The 21,110-nt window shown below is 40.0% G+C and overlaps 1 protein-coding gene across 10 annotated transcripts in view; it reads right to left on the bottom strand.

Annotated features, from left to right (window-relative positions):
- Nucleotides 1–21,110, bottom strand: part of GRIP1 (glutamate receptor interacting protein 1) — a 328,811-nt gene that overhangs the window by 39,064 nt on the left and 268,637 nt on the right. For 6 of the 10 annotated variants that reach the window (XM_030002723.2, XM_030002730.2, XM_030002731.2 and 3 more), the window contains 5 exons: nt 12,593–12,740; nt 10,816–10,985; nt 6,609–6,764; nt 5,748–5,900; nt 415–601 (listed from right to left, as the gene is read on the bottom strand). In XM_030002723.2, the coding sequence (XP_029858583.1) occupies nt 415–601; nt 5,748–5,900; nt 6,609–6,764; nt 10,816–10,985; nt 12,593–12,740 (814 nt within the window). Of the gene's footprint in view, nt 1–414; nt 602–5,747; nt 5,904–6,608; nt 6,765–10,815; nt 10,986–12,592; nt 12,741–21,110 lie in introns of all 10 variants that reach the window. The other 4 variants (XM_030002726.2, XM_030002732.2, XM_030002727.2 and 1 more) reach the window with 3 other exon arrangements.

The following is a 21,110-nucleotide window of genomic DNA, read 5'->3' as shown; positions in this document are numbered from 1 at the left end:
AAGCATAAAAATGCAATTGAAATGCTGCAATGAAATCATAAGTCAGTCAAAACTCTGGTATTCCCTAAGATTTGGTTCTGTACCAAAACTGAACAGAGCTGGATATGCCCCATGGCACCCTGAATTATCACTATTTTGACTTCAGTGATGTTTCTGATTTTTTTTTTTCCTTTTGCATGAATATAGCTTCCAGTCTGCAGCTGGAGGACTCTGGATGATAAAAACACTGGTGCCTGTCATTCTTCTTATAGCTGATCAAGCACATGAAATATTGTCAGAACAGACAGTTTATTACTTGCCACACTTCCATTGAGCAAGGCCCTGCAATTTATCACAAATCAAAAGCAACAAGCCCGAAGTACCCCAAGGAATGCTCACCAAAACGCACTTAGCAGTCAACTGAAAGAACCTCACCTTTCCGCCGGACTGTCAGACTCAATATAGGAAATGAGAGGTGGAGAAGACAAGGTCTCAGTAGCAAACACGCTACCCTGGAGCTGTATCCCAAACCCTACTATGGGGTCAGCTGTCAGCACTACTTCTGTGGTTTCTGTGTGGACGACCTGCCCAGCCAAACCAACAGTGCTAGAGGCTAAGGACACTATAAAACAGAGCAGACCAGGAGGAAAGACATTCACACACAGCAGAAATTTCATTGCTCTTTGAGACAATTCATCTGTACAATAAACCTAGTCAACAAAACATCTCTTTTAAAGTCAATTTCGGCTAGAGTTTATAAATTATGTATAAACAGTTAAGACATATAAGAGAATAGAAAACATCTGGTTGTATGTTAGAATGCAAAAAGATTGTTCTTGGACTGAGTAAAATAAATGTGTTTGACACCCCCACCCCAAGAATCTCAGAACATCCTTGAATTCTGTTTGCTTTAGGTTTGAGGCGTGGATGAGCAGAATTTTCACAGGAGCTAAGGGAATTGGAGGCGCAAGCCCAGCTGTTATTCAGGCTGATTCCCACGAGCTCTTTTGAACATCTCACAGCAATGCATTGCTGTCAGCAACAAAGCACATGGCCCAGGCTTGCTTGCAAGAAGTAAGGATGCCTTCCTCTTGTACATGATTACTACACGTCAGCCATTTGTCAGGCTAACTGGGTAGAGTAAGTTGAACAAACCCCTCTGTTTTAGCAACCAGTATATCTCAAGAGACTGTGAGAAAAAAAGTTCTTTGGGGTCTCTCAAAGGAACTGGGGGACCCTTCTGTGAGAAACACAGGCAGCTACTTCTGTACTCCTGATTTACTTCCTCTCTCTGTTCTCACTCTTGTTCTAAATAGGCTGCATTACAGAACAAATCAAGATAAAAACAACATTGAGATTCAATGCAATTACCTATGAAAGGAGGAGACTGCACCTTTGATTCTTTGATCTCTGCCCAAATGTCTATTGTGTCATTGTTTGAATTCCCCCAGTGACAAACTACTGCCTTTCATTATATCATACAAAGAAAGCTAGAGTTTTTCAATTCCCGTTCAGACCAGTAATGATAATCCTCCAGTGCTGCAGATTCTGAATGTTTTCATATTATAAATCTATGCCATTACCTCTCCACCTCTAATTTCCTTCAAGACCCATTTCTGCTGCAGTAGCTACTAAGAATTAGATAAAAGTTCATGGTTTATCTGAGGGCTGTTTAACTGTGGTTTTTTTTTTTTTTTCTTAGAGTTGGGAAAAAATTAGTTCTTGTTTTTACATTATAGATAATATTAGCACAGCTGTACAAACATGTCAGAGGTTGTATAAGTATTTCCCACACTTCAGAGCTACAACCACTAGACTTTTGCTCTGAAATAGTTAGTATAAAATCTGATTAATGTGGCACAGTTGCCAATGACAGTTCTGTTGCAAAAGTTTCACTTGCCAAAAACAGCATGAGTTTCTGTTTTCACCCAGCAAAGCTCCTTTCAACTATGAAACTGTCTTTTCTAAATTACTGTGAATTCTCACTCATACCTTGTTTTAATTTTCCTTTGTGAGAATTGTGTATTATTTCAGTTACTCAATAGCTTCCTTCTTACTGTTTCTTTTATCTGCACTCAGTAAGACATGCTCATACCCAAATGCAAATACCAGTAATCTGTTCTTAGAAATGGCCACCAGCTTTAGGATTTACTGCACGTGAGAAATAGGTTTCTCCAGCCCTCAGCGCTGCAAAGGCTAAAATATGACTAAACCAGATAAATTCAGAGTTAATATAATACCAGATCCCCTAACGTTCCCTCTAGAAATGTCTAAATTTAGGGCATCCAAGCTCAGAAAAGTTCAATTTTCCTTTTCTTTAAGGTCACACAACAGTTACTTGTTAGCTGCGTCTTTGTTTCCCATCACTTATGTGTCCATTCCCCCTGTGCAGCCGGCATCTAGCTGACTCTGTAACTTTCTTACTCTTTTTCTAATGCCCTACCAGGAACCTAAAGGTCTCATAACATTTATTTCAACTTTTAGGACAGCTAATGTTTTAATTCACATTGGGAAATTAAGTTACTATTTGTGGGATTTAAAACTCACCCTGATAAATATCTTGATGATGTGGACACTTAAAAGTGACAATTACGAACTCCTCCCACTCCCAAAGAAAACAAAACAGGAACAAAAAAAGCAGAGATGAAAATACCCTTTCCAAATCATGTAACAATAGCTACCTGCTAAGCCTCTATAAAATGCCACAGGTACCCAAACCCATGACTTAGAGCACATTGGGGTTTGTAACTCAACAACAATTGCAGCAAGAAGCACTGCCATTTTTTTTGCTGCTTGATGGATTAGAAGTTTTACAGGCCAGGAAGCAGCCTTATTGATTTAACAAGGGGGCATGGATGTATACGTAGTTTGAGTGAGCCCTGGTTGCTACTGCTAGGGGTACATTTTCGCATAATTGTATAGTTTTCATCCAACTCTTAGCAACGCTCCTGAGGGCTGCTTTACTATATGCTCTGCAGTTATGTAAATAATAATCTTGAATTTGAACATTATGTACTTGTTACTTTTATTTCTGGAGCCATATGAGAAGCAGAGCAAGATGTATTTAAAGGTACTTATATGGATTATTACGCCTGCAGTCTCCTGCTCTGACGCTTGAGAAACTGCAAAACATTCACTATTCCTCCTGGTAGCAGCTAACTTGGATGTGCTAAGAAAACAGCACCCATGCACATCTAAGACCCTCTCTAATTTCTACCAGATATGCAGCCCTAGTAACTATCATTAAGTTGGTATAAAACTGTATCTCACTTTCAAGTATTAACATGGACCTATTACAAAATACATCAGGATTTAAACTTTAACCAAATAATAATCTAAGTGTTTCCACAATGAATACCATACTTTAAAACCAAAAAAAGTGGAGGAAGAATAAAAATTGAAACCAAGTGGCATGCGTAAAGCACGTGACAGCAGGGCATGCCTTCAATTTTTACAGCCACATGTTTGGAAGGATTTGTGTAACTAATGCAATGATTGTAAAATCATGGCCATGAAAGTCTTGTAACCCCCTGTACCATCGCACTTCACGATCATGAATTTTAGCACGATCACATTGTTATGCACATTTTCCTAAATAATTGGCAATGTAAATTTTATAGCACCCTTCACCAGTACATCTTTTTCTTCCCAAATGACATCCTAAGAGATTTATTAAAAGTTACATTAATAAAACCCACAAATGATCCAATTGGATTAAAGAAAAAAAAAATCCCACTAAAATTAAGAGAGCGTGCTATTCCTTTTCTATGAAAAGGACAGCAGTTGATGCTACCTGGTTCTCATGAGTCTCCCACAAAGGGAGAGAGGCAAGGTTTTCCAAGTCCTGTTGATGGACGGTAGAAGGGTACAGGACCAGTCATTCTCTACCATGGTCACTTGTAGCACATTCAGTCCAGTGCGGGTCTCTTAAGTTGGCTGTTACTGCAGTCACAAGTATGGGTATAAGTCTAGCAACAGGAGTAAGGAACTCTGCATGGGCTGAAAAGCAAGCTCACGGAAAGGGCAAGCAAGCCGGCTGGCCAGCCAATTCCTCCAAAGCCAGCTCTGATGCAGGGTTGCTGATGCAGTCACTGCTCACGGTGAGGCACACACTCAGTGATGGGGCCAGTGCCACATATTTTGTAATGCTCTACATCCAGACCTCACAATGCAAATGCATAATAAACTACCCCACAACAAAGCCTCATCCTAATTCCTCCTAGTTAGAGATTTGTTTAATCACAGCAGCCTGTCAACCCCAGGCCTTCTGACTTGAGGAATCTTTCAGGTGGGCTGCAGTGCTTTGACTGTCCCACTTAAATCTCATGTCACTGGCCTTGTTTTGAGCCTTTGCAGGATAGCAAATTGCAGGGCAAGGCTTTCTGGGAGGAAAAATATCTGCAAAATATAACAACACAAGTAACAGCTGTCTCCAAGATCCATAATAGGATTAGCTTTCAGGATTAACAGTCCTTTGCTGGATGGAACAGCTATAATATAGCACAATCGAAGAACTATTTTTTGCATCCAGCATTATTTTACTATTTAAATCAATTACTATTAGTGTAACATTACTATTGTTTCCCATGTGCACGTGAGGACACGGAAGAGCTGGACCCCTACTGATACCATAGCACGGATGGACACACTATCTCCCCATGACCCAAAAGAATGCATTAGAAGCTAACATGTCAACAGATGAGTTGTGAAAAATGGCTGATCACGTTAAAAACAAAAAATGCACTTACAGGCAAACATTATGTAAAAATATTTGCTTTATGAAAGAAGTAAGAACAAGCAAACAACAAAAAACTGCAAGAAAGCAAAACCTCAGTTCCTCTCTCAATCATTTCCTCACAACTCCATAGTGACTGGCCTTAGTTGGAGGCTGCTGGTTTGTTCTGATTTTGTTATGGCCACGGGAAATCTTTAATGCAGGGCAGCAACGCTGTAATGCGCAGCAGCTCAGTTTTTCCAGAGCAGACCTGTGAGCATTATTAGCCGGAGCAGATGATTTACAGAGCAGTTCTCACTTCCCTGCTCTGGAGGAACTGAGCTGCTGAGGATCACACAAAGATGGACAATCCAAAAGGAGAAGCAGCACTTACATGGAGTCTGTATACAGCCATACTCCCTCCGGCCCAGTGAATACTTAGCAATATGCAAAGTAGAACGGCCTGAAATATATCCACCCTGGCTTGGGAAACTCCTAACTCGTGGGAAATCCATGCTTTGAATCCCAGAGAGTGGTCAGAAACAAGGCTGTTTAGTCTTCATTGTTATTTGTTGCTCTTCCTCACAAAACCAACTGTACAGGTTATGGTGTAGATGTAATGATTAAAACTACCTAGAGGGTACTGTGGCAAGCTCTTCTTCTGTACTGTGATCAGTTGGTTGAGCTTACCAGCAGTCTGGTTTTGACTATTCAGCTATGAATTCTATTTCCTGATGGAAACGGGAACAGTTGAAAAAGAAATTTGAAAATCACTTCAGTAACAGTATGACAAACTCTTCCAGAATTGTCTGAAGAAAACATTGCTTTCTGTATTGCAGATGAGATAGTTAAGCTGCATAGCCTCTACTCATCTCATTTCAGCATTGGACAAATATTTTTATTCTGATGTTTCCCTACATCTAACAGAATCTCCAATTGTTCTCTCTTCTGCCTAATATATATATTAAATAAGGTACTTTGTACCTTTTTTCTGTATCTTCCCCCTCCTCCACCCATTCACTGCACATTTTGAGCAAATGCTGTTACCACCTACAGGAGCTTTTGAAGTCCTTCTTTTTCATCCTCCGCCTCATCATTGTCCCACGCGGGCTGGTGGAGTAGAGGCTGCGAGGTAAGGTCCCCATGTTCAGGGAACTCAGGCTGTATGCACTCATGGAGGTAGGAGAGAAGGATGAAGACACCAAAGCTGCTGTAAGAAATCAAACACTTGGCATACAGCACTCAGTCTTCACGGAAGAGTGCGGCACATGCCTGTAACTCATCAATGAATCAAACAATGTGTATGATGCACAGGAATGGTTTGTGCATTTCCAATAACAAAGACATTAAACCACACAGGTGACCCTAGGTAGAAGTATAGCCAGCATTTCATGAAAATACCTGCTGGAAGCTAACAAAGATACTGTTGATAGAAAAAGTACATTCATAGTATACAGCTTATTTTAGGCGAAGCATGTTAAATTAAATTTTTCAACACATATCCATGAACCAATGCAGATCAATATGTCTAGATACACTGATCTTAGAAATGCCTTTTTGCAGCAGGTAATTTCTGACAAAAGATTTGTAAGCAATGCTTTGCATTCAAAAATGATGCTTTATATACACTACTCAAATCTAATGGTTTACTCATACAGCAGAAGAGCTGACTCATTCAGAATTTTCAAGCCTTTTCCTGTCTACAAAGGTTGCCTTGTTACAGAAAGGAAAGGTGTAAAATGTCAGAAATAACCTTGGTATGGCTATGAAAAAGTGTAGCATCCATAAAACTGAAAAGGTTTTAGTGCCTGAAATGGGAAAAGTATGAGTGAAAGAAGAGGGGAGCGAGGAGGAGGAGGAGGAAGAAGAAAGAGAAGGAGAGAATATGTCAGCAGGAAAAAGCGTGAAACATTACGAAGGCTTTTTTGAGGAGACGCTTTCTGGATTTTCAAGGCTGGCATCCTGCAATGGTCAGGGTGGTAGGTGTTATAATGGTGGTAGGTGAGGAGGCTGCTGTGGCTGTTGGCACACGAGTCCCAGGTAAGTTGCCTGTTGCTTCTTTGAACCTTCACTGCCCGCATGAAGGGATGATGGAAAATTAGAAAACAAAAGGACCAGAGAAGAGGGAGAAGTAACTGAATTGCACAAACAAACAAAAACAGAAGTCAAAAAATGAAAATAAATTGAAAATAAAATAAAATGAAACAATAAATAACCTGGTCTTGTCTTCTTACCGGGGGTGCTAACTTGAAGAAGAGAAATAGTATTTTTTCCCAGAATAAATGCTTCTGATTTTTTTTTTTTTTGTTTTCTTGTATTTGTTTTTAAAAAGATTAGTACTGAATCAATTTCTATTCTTATTCTGGATTTAGGAGCTAAGGTTGCAAACTTCCTTAGAAAATACTAAGGTATTACATATGACCACTAACTGATAGTTACTAAGTCTCTGCTTGCATTCATCTACATTAAAAAGACCAACCAAATACTATACATAGCACTACCTAGAATGGAGATGTTTATTTGCCAGTCATTTCAATTTACTGCATTGACATTTTAATTTTGCCACCATCTATTGTTGGGATTACGCTATTCTGTGCAGTAAATGATTTCCCTGGGCCAGCAGCAGAAAAACTCTATCCTGAAGCCTGCTTAATAAAGAAAAGAGTTCTTACTGATTAGTTGGATGTGCAATTTAATGTTTTTTTTAAACTTGATCTTCAAAACTTTAAAATGATCCTTTTCTGGATGAAATTTGAGACCATATTTGATTGCTGACTCTACGTATGGGGAGTCTGGGATATGCCAAAAGCGAAGGCCAGTATTTACCAAGAGAACAGGAAGTGTTTCAGCTGATGTGTCAAATATTAGAGGAAAACGATTGAGTTCACCCTTCATTAAATACAGTCTGTTCATCACTAAATTCAGCGTAGCCGTGTCCTTGCTGAACCGTAGAGGAACACTTCAAGCTGGGAACTAGTCACTGAATTTTTGTCTTAAAACCACCGAGGGATTCACCCGTACTATGAAACGTAAGTTACAGTCTTTGGCCCATGAGCTGTATTACCTGTGTCTCTCTGCTACCTGCTATATCTCTAATGGCTGCAGACAGGTATGACCCCATGCTGGACTTCAACAGTAGCCAAATATCTTGACTGTTTAGGCTGGACCCACACCTTGCATTCACATCTTACTCTGTGAGACAAAATAAGGGGAAACGGGTAGCCACCGCCACAAGCACTGCGCAGTGCCAGAATTAAAACTATCCTTCTGTTTCACTTCATACTGCATGGGTAATGACCTGCTAATTGAATATATCAACCCTCCTCTGACTCCAAAGCAATGCCTGTCCCTACAGCGAGGAGTACCCGCCAGGGAAGGGAGAGGAAAAGGCGAGTACGGGGGCCCGCCATGGCCCCCAGCCTTGGGGGCGGTCAGGACTCTGGAGGCCCTGGCGCTGCCAGGCCTGGCCCTGTGCCCCGGGCCCGCGTCCCTCCCTGAGAGCACCCCTGCTGAATCAAAAGAATTCTTTTTTTTTTTTTTTTTTTTCTCTCCCCCCAAACAGATACCAAAGGCGAGGGTGAGGTGCGAAGCCAGCACCAGGACTTGGGTTACCTCACCCCCTGGCACGGGTGCCAGCGACCTCAGAGAGTTTGGAAAATCTCACATCAGCCAGGAAAGTCCCAGAAACAGCAGCAGTAGCCCGATATGGCCATATGTATCTTACAGACTTATCCTATCTTCTAAGATGAAACCGCCTCTTTGATTACGCACATAGACAGCAAGATTTCTGAACTTTAACTATGGTGTAAAAATTAAAATCTGATAAGTACAATGTGGCCAGGTGGATTTTCATTATTTCAAGTTGCTGTGAGCCTTGTTTAATTAAAAAGACTGCTTCCAGCAGGAAATTATCCGGTAGTCTTTGATTATTTTTTTTTTAATGTTTTATTTTCACACTGAGAGTAGAGATAAAAATGTCCTACAAAGTGGGAAGGTACACAAATTCAGTTTGCTCAGCTTGTAGAAGGATAATCCCAATTCAACAAAAGTTCTGTAAAAGAAAATCCTATTGTGTGTAACCGTAGTAATTTAGTGGTAATTTGAGCTATTCCAACTCAGGGCTGTGTACAGCGAACATAAAACTAATGGGGCAGCAAGAGAAATGAATGTTAGCAGCAAAGTATAAAGGAAAAAAAAAAAGAAAAAAATCTGATCTTTTATAGTGCTCTGCATTTTATTTTAGGGCTAAAATTTCAATTTGTTTTATATACTGACTTTCCTGCCCATTTTAGATTCCTAACATGTTCCCATAAGACCAATAACTGAGCTCAACAGATACAGCCCTAATGACTCTGCTTATCCCAGATGCATAAAGGGAGCTTTTCAAACTCTACAGCATCTAGGCCATACCACACCTGATGAAAGGTTGTTTCCAAGAGGGTACTTGCTTCCATAAAACACGTTACATCTTGAATTGGTCGTGATATTGGAGTAGCACCATCTGGTGAGGGGCTGGGAAGGGCTGTAAACATCCTAGTTATTCTGCCTTACTTAAGAAAGCAACTTTATTACCTTAGGGAGATTTCTCCCCAAAAGATGCTCTTATGTAGCTTTTGCAGATCCCCTTGATAGGATTTTGTAACGGCCAGTTCTTAACTCTGGCATGGCAAGAGCATTGCTTTTTCTAAGCATCTACACTGGGTCAAGGTGACTAGCACACTAACAGCATTAATTTGTTTTAAATGTTGGTTAAGAAACTGACTGCTTCAAGTAATACAATCATCTACACAAATCTTTGGACCTGGTACTCATCTTCCCAAAAGAAACACTCTTCAAAGGTTCTTTAACCAGCCAGAAATTGATTGTGTGACACCTTTCATGAAAGATCTGTTTGCAATGTACTGTCATAACTGAAAAGAATGGAAATATATTGCAAAATTTGGTCTTCGTCTCATTCTGCTTTGCAGTATCACTCCCTGCTCCCTCACCCCTTTAACTGGCTTAAGTAGAAAGGGGAAAGAGGTGCAGCTGAATAACGGAAGAACGTGGTATTGCAAGGGTTACTTTTTGTTCACCCTGCTCTAGGAGAAACTAGTGCCTCCCCAGCCACTAGTTCAATATTCACCACTCTGACAAACTGACCAGAACATCGCTTATCCAGGGACATCCTGGATCTTAGATGTCCAAGAACATTTACCATCACTGACATTTCTAGGCCTCAGAAATCTTGTCCTGGTCTAAAGGAGGCAGAAGCACAGTACCACAGGCTCAGAAAATAGTACCACTGGTTCCTGCTGCAACACAGGTACCTATTCTCTGTGTATTTGATAACCCTTGTTACTTCTTTGACGTCCATCAACATGCGGTATTTTAGACTGAATTTATGAATGCTGTGAATTAGCTCCTTTCTCAGGACTAGTTAGGAGACAAGACAGGCAGACCCCATCTTCAAATACTAAGACATTTTAGATATATTTGATTTGAAAATGGAAAGCCATTCTCTTCAAGCGTGTTGGTATGAAATAAATGTCATGGTGAAAAAGGGCTGGGACCTAGGGAACTGTTTCCAAACTAACCTTTTTCATAAGCACTGACAATGAACCCATGAAGCAATCTCAGAAGTACTTTAAAAAATGATGGCAATAAATAATAATGCCATTAATAAAGAAAATGCGTGGGTTTTTTTGACGTATTTTAGGGGAGAACAAGTGTTATTAATGAGGTGGTCATAACAGACTATCAAGTCAATATGCTGAAAAGAAGTTGGCTGTGGTCCTTCCTCCCCCCTCTAAATTTAAGAAGCAATTTAGAGATTCATTTACCGAAGTACCTAGTTGCCCCCCTATGACTGCAACAGTAGAGTCACCAGGTGTCTTTATGTACATCTACAAGTGTGCAGAGCTGTTTCTCTGTAAAACATTTCCCTCTCTATCCATAGGAATCTCAGAGGGTACATTAAGGCCAAGAAAACACAGAGCTTCTCAGAAACTGCAGAAGCATAAGCTGGGGAGCTGAAACAATACAGACGTAACTGCTGCAACAGCTTTCTTGGCCATTCAGCAAGGGCAGGCAAAGTAAAAGACAGAAAAATAAAGGGGTATTTGGTGTTACAGATCTCTTACCGTGCTCCGGGCCTTTCAGTGCTAGCCGTGTCTGGTGGTGAGGAAGGATCTCAAGTTTGACATTATCCGCTGCATTAGCCAAAAATTGCGTTGCTTCTGCAAGCGTACAGTACTCCATGCTGGTGCCGTCAATGGACAGAATATGGTCTCCTACATGTAATGCACCACATCTACATAAAAGGGGAAAAACTCGGTATGATCAGGTATGCTTTTTGCTTCGAAAATGAGTTTTACTGCCTTCAAACTGGTCATGACAACTATGAACGTGTTCTTTTTTTCAAGAGAGATTTGTTTTGTAGGCATTGTCACTGGTCAGACTTTATATCTATCAGTACAAACCTTAAAAACAATTCAGTTAATACATTATATGCCAAGACATCACTCACAGAACTGGAATGGGGTAGCTGACTATAAAAATATGTGTGAATGGCAGCAGAATAAAATGAGAAGAGCTTAAGGAGACTCAAATAACTTGGTCACATATCCCTCACACAAGCACCCAGTTCATCATTTTTTGAGTTATATTTCAAACATTTATTAGTACAAAAGCTGTAAATGACGATGAAATTATGCAGTAGTCAAACAAATAATGAAACCAGGGCTAGCATGGTGACTTGAGGAGTGGGGTGGGGAGGGGGCTATTTGCTAAATCTCGCTGCACTCAAGAGACTGGCTACTGGATGAGTTGAGAAATGCAAACACAGCAGTCAGCATCCCGACGTACCAGTCAAGTGGACAGCTCCTTTAATTGGTTACCCCCTGCGAAATGGGAAAAAACAGAGGGAGAAAATTAAAGCATCCTGCACCATTGAACTGGAGAACACCCCTGGATCAATGGCCGTCACTCTCAAAGTTTCTACTGTAGGGAAAAGCCCACAGAGGAGCTGTAGACTCACTGCTACAAGTGGGTGCTACCAAAAGCACCATTGTCAAAGAGGAGTTACAAGGTAGGGTGACTGGGGACATGCAGGAGGAATTTGCTGCTGAAACGTAATATTTTAGATAGAGATATGTATATAGAAATATACTGTATATGTATAAACACATACACACACACACACACACACACACGAGCAAGCACCCCAGAAAAGATACCACAGCTCTGTTACAGAGGTTTAGACCACTGGGGAAAAGTATCTATCTTTTTTTTTTTTTTTTTAAAATGGTTTAAATGGTTTTATTTAAAGGTTTAAATGAAGTGGAAAAATTACAGCAAAATAACTTCGAAATACAGAAGCCAGTCTTTTAATACCTCAGTCGTATTCTAAAATATCAATAAAAAAATCCAGACATAAGGAGTTCCATTTCACTGTGCCACAAGAATGAGTGATATATTCTAAAAGAACACTTCAAGGTTGCAAAGCCTCAAAATTTACTTCCCTTGACATCTGTTCCATATTGTGGGCTTACTTTAAGAATTCCAGTGGGTTATTTATTTTTTAAAATACTAATCTCTGCCACAGCATTACATTTAATCGTCAGAGCAGACCTCTAAATTCCTGTGTTGCACAGTGCAAGCAGTTAGTCACATATTACATGGGGGCTGGCTTGAATACTACATGAATGAGCTAAAGTAAATGGTGTCCTGGAAGTCTTAAACTTGGCAGTATGGAACAATGATCTGACAAAGTGCTAATTTTAAGATCTGCAACCTCGAGAGCATCTGGTTCAGTCAATTTTGCCGAAAAAAGGAAGACTTTCTTTACAACCAAACTAAACGGAAGTAGAAAGAAAATGGATACATGGACCTGCAGTGTCAGCCCTCTGTCACACTCACCTGTCTGCAATACTCGCAGATTTGATTTTGTCTATGACAATGACCTGTTTGTTGCAGCACATCGAGGTAGTTAGTGCAACCCCAAGAGCAGCACCAGGAGTTTTGGCAACTTCAACTAGCAGTGGCCCAGACGCTGTTGCTACGGAATCTGTTAAAATTAGACAACAAAAGATCAGTATTTTGCCAATGTGGTACTTATGCCATTTTCATATTTTCCCACGGAAAATCTCCATGGCTATTCCATTTCTCTAACCAGACAACATGCTACTTAAAAAAATTCTGGAATAGCATCAGTTTAGGTGTCAAGAATCAGCTCTTAACATCAAAAATTATAAAAGCAAGAGGAAGTTTGTGAATCTGGGATGTCTGGAAGCTTCTAAGAGTGTCAGAATCAGAGATGGACCAGGTTAGGGAACCGGGATGTGTTAGCAAATCACTCTCTTGAATAACTGAAGCTAAAAATTACCTGAATTTAAAACAGGCAGGCTGAAGAAACAGAATTAATTAAAAAAGCAGAAAATGATCTGAAAAAAATGAATAGGTTAGAGAAGGATGCTAAATTAATTTTCAGAAAAGAAGGGGAAGATCTGTGGACAACAGCTATAATAATCAAATGAAGGTGGCGAAGAAAGGGTCTACCAGAAATCCCTCACAAAAAGGACAGACAATTTAGGAGAAAATGGTGAAAGTGCAGGAAGCATGACAGCTAGAAATAGTAGGAGTTAAAGCAAAATGCATGTGAGGAGGTTCAGAAGATTCTTGTAATATCCTGTCACTGGATAAAGTACTGCCTTGCAACAGGGCACAGATAGTAAATGACCAACACTGAAAAACGAAAGCAGAAAAATAGGAGGCAGCAACAGTCATGATTGACGACTGTGGTGAGGAACTATGCCCAAGAGAGACAAGTGCTAGACAGAATAAAGAAAAAAGACAGCAGGCTGCTTCCTAAATGCCAAAACAAAGCAGGCAGTGATAAGGGTGAAGTACATTCTGGAGACTGCCTGAGAACTCCTACTAACCGATACCCATCAATCAACAACTGATCTCAGTGGAGTAAGATACAGTAAGTGAAGGTGTCCATTAAGGACATAAAAAGACTGAGAAAAAGAAAATGGTATCAGAAGCCTTTGGAGGTGCTTACAATCAGAATAAGGAAAAAATGAATAAACAAAGACTTATGCTGGAGCAAAGTTACCAAATGTCCTGCTGGCAACTGGGAGAGATTCATATTCACAGAGTACTGGAGCCTGCTGTAAGAATACTAAGAAAACATTCAACTGTGACGTCTCTCAGAAGTCCCTGAGATTGAAGCTGTAAAAGAACTGCAGCTGGGCTTCAAAGTATGGAGAAGACAGATATAAGATATTCCATTCAGTCTTAAATCTAGAAAATCAGCCCAAAAATGTAATTCTGACACAGAAGAGAAAGACACAGAAGAGAAAAACTAACAAGCTGTATGATGATACAAGAAATTGAATGAGAACTTGATTAACTAACACTCAGCTAAGGTGCTTTTCCTAGTTAGAGAGTAATGTAGGTAAACTGGATATAGAAATGGAGTGAAAAAAGGTGCTTGGATGGAACAACATACAATACCAGTAAAGCTTCAGTTAATTATTATAGAACTCCTTTCCCCCCCCCACAACCTGAAATCACTTTTATATTTCTGTTATCTTTTTTCCAGTTAGAAACCTGAGGGTTTGAAGGGGAGCGAGTATTTTTGAAAGTGCCCATTAAATCTGAGTGACTCATTTTTGTGCCCAACTGGGACTGACTTTTTAAAGGCTTAACTTCCACAGGCACTACCAAAACAAGCTGTTCCACAAATCTGAACCAAACTTTAAATTGTGATCCAAAAGAAGAGAGTCCACACAGTAGCATTTCTGCCTGGAGCATCAGGCACTAAATAGCTTTAAAGCTGGATGAACTGCCCTCAGCAGCTACCCATCTTTCTTTAGTAACAAAAGGAGGAGGTTATCACAATGAAACTCCTGTCTTCGATGCCTTGGTTAAGGGTCTAAGTAAGGCAGGATGCATGCAGTGACTTGCATACAGCCAAATAAGCAGAGCAGAATTTAAGAATTCCGACTCCCATTCCTGTGCTGAGAAACAATTATTTTCTTCTTGAATATTCCAGTGGTTTCTGGAGCTACAAACAAGCTCGCATTTACAAGCATATGGGAAGACTCAAACAACGTTCGTCATCAGTACCGTGACAAAGGTTTGAACTCACATTGATCCAGAAAATGGCAAAGCTCAACTTGTTATTGGCCTATCTCAAGTTCTTTCTGTAACGATTGCCTTGAGGAAAGGAGAGGAAACTAAATGCAAATATCTGTTGAGAATGAGTAAATCTTTCAAGATGCTGCTCCAGAGTTACTTGAGAAATGCAAGCTTATGCCCTAGTGTTATTTCCCAGGTGCCTGTTGAAATGCACAAGGAAGGCGAACTAAGGCAGATAGGATGAATAAATAAGATAACTACATTAGAGGAACCAGAAGAGAAGAAATGGAGTGTGTCTAACTGTGGAAAATAAACACAAGGAAGAGAAATCAGAAGGCAATAATCAAGCACACATTCCCTGACAGAGAAGGATTAGTTTATCATGTTGAAGTAAAGCATGGGTATGAAAAATGAATCATACAGGTATAAATTATTCATGTGTGAAGATGTTTCAGTCATTAAGATATTTACACTGTGACTGAAGCACTTACACACTATGTTGATTTATTGGCTACGTAATTACATAAGATATACTGATGAATGTTTGCGTGAAAAACGCTCCAGATTTTTGATTTTGTTAATCATTTTTCTCACTTTTGAGCACTGCATCTCAATCAGTACCAGAGGCTTGATTAAAACCTCCCAGAGGAAGCAGCATTGCTTTCCGCATGCTAATACGTTTCTTCAGCTAGATAGCAGCATACCTTTTTTATTTGACAGCTTAAATCACTGGCAACAAGGTTTTTATTCTGAATATACTTTTATGATGTGTAAATATACTACATGATATATAAAAAGTTTTGGATAAAATAAGCAGTGTCACCACCCTCCCTCACCTTGAGAGGTAATCACAAATGATTTTTAAATTTGAAAAAATCTGTTTTTTTATCCTGATTTCTAAAGGAAATAAAGCCTAAGTGATCACATTACATGCATTCGTTTACACATTTGTAAACGTATGTACCTGTTAATCATTGCCTATCCTCATGGCTTGTCAAATCCAGTTCAACAACTGATGGGTGGTGGAGGACAGAAAACCTCTTCAGGATTCCCACAGTAGGGCAAGCAAAAAAGTGAGCTGCTTGTGTTAGGCAGCAGAGAATCTACATGTGAAACAGTACTTATAAATGCCCTAAAATGGGAAAAGCTTCAGTCATAGCTCGCAATCAATACTGACACTAAATCCATAGGAAACCAAACTTTCTTAGCCTATGATGCTTTTTTTTCCTTTTTTTTCTTCCCAAAGCCTTCTTGTACTTCAAGCTGGGAAGTGCTGCTATACCGCGAGCACGTTCCTGTAGGAACATCAAGCTCTGTTGCTACTATCTGTGCTCTGCAGCTTCTCACTTCTCTAACCAGAAGGTTTTGGGTGCTGTCTTATTTTTTTTTTTCAGAAGTCATGGCAACACAAGGCACAAATAATTTTTTGAGCAGCTTGGAAGAGACAGACAGGGAAGAAGGATGTCAAAACAGATTTTGACCTTAAAAAGCCAGCTGAACCAGTTGAAAGAGACAGCTCCACAGGACTGCTATTGATCTTGCCTGGATGCTGCTGAATCTTCTAGCAATGATGTAAGTGACAAACAAGTGGATACCTTATTGTCTCACACTAATTTTTCTCTCACTGAGCTTTTTCCCCATTAGATGTCCATAGGCTAATAATTTTTTCACCTTAAAATAGTATGTAACAGGTTCATGTAGCCTTCTCTGTTGTTGTTGTGATTCTCTGACAGTAAAAAAATAAATAATACAGCAAGAGTGTGCTGGTTCAGATCAGTAAACAAACGCATAGTTCCTCAAAATTGCAGTTCTCCCAAAGCAAAGTTTTAATGCTTTTGTAGCAATGCATTCACAGATCTAGATATGTCTTACTCCTGTCAAACTAGAAGCCAGTATTTCACAGAAATATTTTTTCTTGGCCAAACAGATGTGCTTTTCTGCTCCTCACATCTTTCTTTGTTCCCTTCATACAAAATCTTTGCAGTCTAGAGATAGCAAGTAGATCAATACCTCTCTCAGGTAGGAGCTTTCTTTTGTCCATTTGGTTCTTGTTCTCTCTCTTTTTCTGTAACCCTAATTTTTATACCCAGTACCTGTGTGCCTCATGCTCAGACTTAGTCAAGAAAGCATATTGTTAATTAGAACAAAGGGACACCCAGATTGTATTTTCAGAGCAGCAAACCTCATTCAGCTCAGGTCATATGATACCTGGACATCTTTCTATAACCCTCCTAAAAGGAAAAACATCTTCTATACCTAAACCGCAATTTCCAGTACCAATCTCCAAAAACTGGACCATAGCTGGGTGGATCACAGAGATGTATTTTAGTGAAGTTAAGGAAGATTGTTGGGGAAATGGAAAAAATCTGAAATCTCTGACACTCTCTCCTTTAACAGCAAAACGTTGGAAAATTTACAGCAAATCAGCTTGGAGAAATCAATTTGAATCTCCCCATGACTCCCAAATGCCCTACACTTTACACTTGCTTTCCTCTGCTCTCTCCATGCTCTTTTTTTAATTCACAAAGATCAGTGATTCTTTTCCAGCACACATTCAGCAATCATACATGCTACAGCTCTGATGTATATGGGATAGTCACTGGTTGTTCCCCAACGAATCTGTTGAGTAAACTCTCATGTAAGGACCCTCACAAGTCCTTATACGCAGAAACGCACGGCCATTTCCTTGAACTTGCTTTCTTTAACAAAATTACAACAGAATATAGGGGAGGTGTGTGTTTTTATGTATGTGACCCAGCACGAGTTACAGAAAGGGTCCAATGCAAAACACACTGTTGCAGCCACTTCTCACTCTAGAAAGGTTGAAGACAACTGACACGCCACTTTCAGCACTCAGTGCACAAGTGGAAGGTACTTAGAAACTGCAGTGGTGAGCCTAGTGTGTAAGGCACAGAACAGTATGACAGCAGTCCCAGCTCCTGCTGCTAGATCTGGGCCTTTATTTGCCATACCTCAGTCGCAACAGGGTATTTTACAGAATAACCGATGGTGGGGAAATCGCAGCCGGCATAGTTGTGTCAGTCCATTCAGAACCAGCATGTTAGGGATTAGCGCCCCTATCTTCTGTAGGAAGTAGCAGAAGTTGAAACATTAAAACAATTTTTTTTTTCCAGAAATGGCTCAAAATTTCAGGTGTCAGACATAACATAGGTTTATCACCAGGAGAGCTTTGAGCATTTGCCATTCCTTTAGAAAGCTAGATTGCTGAAATGCAAAAATCAGAGCCGACACATTTCTTACAGGGCACTTAAAATCCATGGCCAGTTGTACAAATCTGAGCCCAGGTAACCAACCCAAGAACAGGCAGAAGTTCTAACAGACTGGATGAATTTTGTTTCTAAGACCTGTGGCATTAGCAGTGACACTCTCCACACAGACCATTTTGCAAGGGCCTTTACAGCCCTTCTCAGCTGACAGTGGAGCAACATAAAAGCACTCAGGGATTCTGTGTGCATTCACATCCACTTTTCTTCATTAATCAACAGAATATTCATTACTATCAAACAGTAGCTTAAACTGCACTTAATGAATCTTGTCATCCTCCATGTGGTTTGCTTATTGTATTCTTAAGGACTATTTTTTTTAACTGAACACCAAACCAGAAAGAGCATTCTTTGTGTCCATTAAAACGCTTTCTCTATAAGACTGTTACACTTAAAGTTGTCCCAACTCCTCACAGTCCAGTGGCAAGATCGCATCCCTATCTGTGACAGTGAGACTCCATCCTCTATCGTACCGTGGCCCCACTATTTCCCTTCTCATGTTTTCCTGAGACTGCCCGAGCAATATGTGGTCGACCTCCTCCAATTGCCTGCCTTTTCCATGGTCTCCAGCAAAACAAGAGCCAAAACCAGAACTGGCTAGTTACTTTCCTGTGCAAGAGAAAGATTTGCTGGGAGTGGGGAAGCTTTTCCTCACTTTTCCCCTTCCTCTGTGCTTCTCTCCACTAACACCTTTCTTCTTACTTCCCCAGGTTTCTAGTTCACCAGGTCACAGGTGCAGAGAGATGAAAAAAACCACTTTTGGCACTGTTTTTCAACCACATCCTAAAATATTCCTTAGGCTATTTTGCTAACATTTTTAATTTCCTTTGAAGGGGCATTTTCATTCATTCATATTTGACACCAACTAGATGATTAGCTAAGTCTCCCTTACACACACAGAGCTGACTGACAGTTATTTAAATGCTAAATTTGTTGGGGTAGGAGGCTGCTTATTTATGTAATACCCTTTTCTTGTACTCCAAAGATAATTTGATCTCAACAAATCCCTAATCTCCATTTTGCAAAGAAGAGAATATTAATTACATATTTTTTAAGATGATCTAATTAAGAAATTGAGATTGGGATCATGGGTCAATGGTTTCAAGAGGGAAAGCAGCAGCAAGGAAGAGAGGCAGGAATAATATTTCTGCAGTGTCTAAAGAGCACAGGAACAACATTCAAGATGCCCTACAGCTGGGTAGCACCATTATCACTCTTTCAGAGCAATATTATTTGATTCCTCATACTTTTGTGACTCTAAAGGTCATAAGTGAACCACACACAGGGCACTGATGCACAGTACCAGCCTTGATATTCTGTTCTTCTAATATTGCACAATGTTTGCACCCTGGCTTTGTTCATGCTTTATTTAGCAGAGTAACCTTTTTTTCATCTCAGATCTTATGGGAAAACTAAAATCAATGCCAGCTAGCAAGCTCTGATAATGATTTCTGAAAAGCTAAAAGTCATTGACAGTGTTTCTAATTCTCCTGAGAGCTAGAATACAAAAAATATTAAGAAGCTTAATGACACATGAGACTTTACCCCAAAATATATTTTGGAATGGAGTAAGCTGGCATTATATATTGCAAGCAATATTTGGGGAGAGAGGGTGGTAGTTTCTTTAATAATAGAGCAACCACTTAAAAATTAAATATTGTTCTTTTTCAAAGGGTCAGTGGCAGTCTCCAAGGCCCAACTTATAACCTACCATAAAACACGTCTGCTCCTAGTGTTCCCTTGATTACGGAGTATCTGCGTGTTTCAGAAAGGCTGTAGAGTGAGCAACAGTTGTTCTAATTTTACCTGCTCAGCTAGAATTAGAGGGGCAAAAACAGTACTAAAAAAATATAAAATAGTGTCTTTTTCCTTATTGCCAGTAACAGCACAGCACAGCACTGGAGCTGCTGGGCTACTAAATGAAAGAAAGCTCAAAGAGTCCACAGAAACACATGAAACTACTGCTTAAGAAAAAAGCCAGCAATGGCATTTCACACCCTCTCACCTTTAGAATAATCAGATTTCAAAAATGAAAAATAGGAATAATTTCAAGAGGATGCCAGCAGAATGAGTGATAGTGAAATCAGAGGGACCTCTCAACCTCAGAATAGAAAATGGAGACATTATTCTCTAAACGGATGTGCCGTCTATCTCCTCCCCTATACACAAGCAATTTCATATTCTTGTCAACTGACTGGCACAGTCTTTCTATTTTCTTCTTCCTGCCTAATTCCTGCAATTCATTTATATGCCTCTAATTCAACCAAGTTCTTCAAATCAAAAGCTTAGGAGCTGCCTTTACCCAATTTCATACTTTGCAACCTTAGCCCCATCATCCTTCTCAGCTAAGAAATGCCCGCTAACCAGCAGAAGAACCATCCCTGCCTTCAAAGTGCTCACACCAGTGTGGGTGGGGAGGTACTCAAAATCCGCTTGGGACTCTCTCTCATATTTGGACCACAAAAGGCTGCCTAAACCCCTTTTGCTTAAAAGACTTTCCCCAATTCTTGGGACACTCCTTCCTCCCACTAACTCTGGTTCATGCTCAGACATCTTTCCCTTTTACTAGATCTCTTCTCTGCTCAAAAGCTGTATTAAATCCCAATCTCTTAATTTATCTATATCTTTCGTGTGCCCTGTTAATCTAAACCCCAAGTTATCTATCGCTCAATTTACAACAGAGACAGGATATGGTGGATGGAGCCTGTACAGGTGGTCCTGGATCTGTCTCTTTGAAGCTAGTCTGAATGCATTTTAAATAAACGCCCAGGCTCTGCAATTTCTTTCCTTTGCTACCTTGAAAATGAATACTACATAGAAAATTCAGGTGGCACTTAAAGAAATACCAAAAACTGAAAGCTCCACCCTTGATGGCAGCACATGGTTTCAGAACTTAGGAGTCTATAAATAAAATACACCTTTATGGTCAGTTTGGCAACCTGGGCCTCAAACACGACCTTTCTATTGAAGGATGGCTGCTGAAAACCACCCTGAAACACTATATAGCA

This window comes from Aquila chrysaetos, chromosome 26, assembly GCF_900496995.4.
Source record: "Aquila chrysaetos chrysaetos chromosome 26, bAquChr1.4, whole genome shotgun sequence".
NCBI classification, from domain to species: Eukaryota; Metazoa; Chordata; class Aves; order Accipitriformes; family Accipitridae; genus Aquila; species Aquila chrysaetos.
Note: the sequence above shows the minus strand (reverse complement) of the source record. Positions and strands in the feature narration are given on the sequence as shown.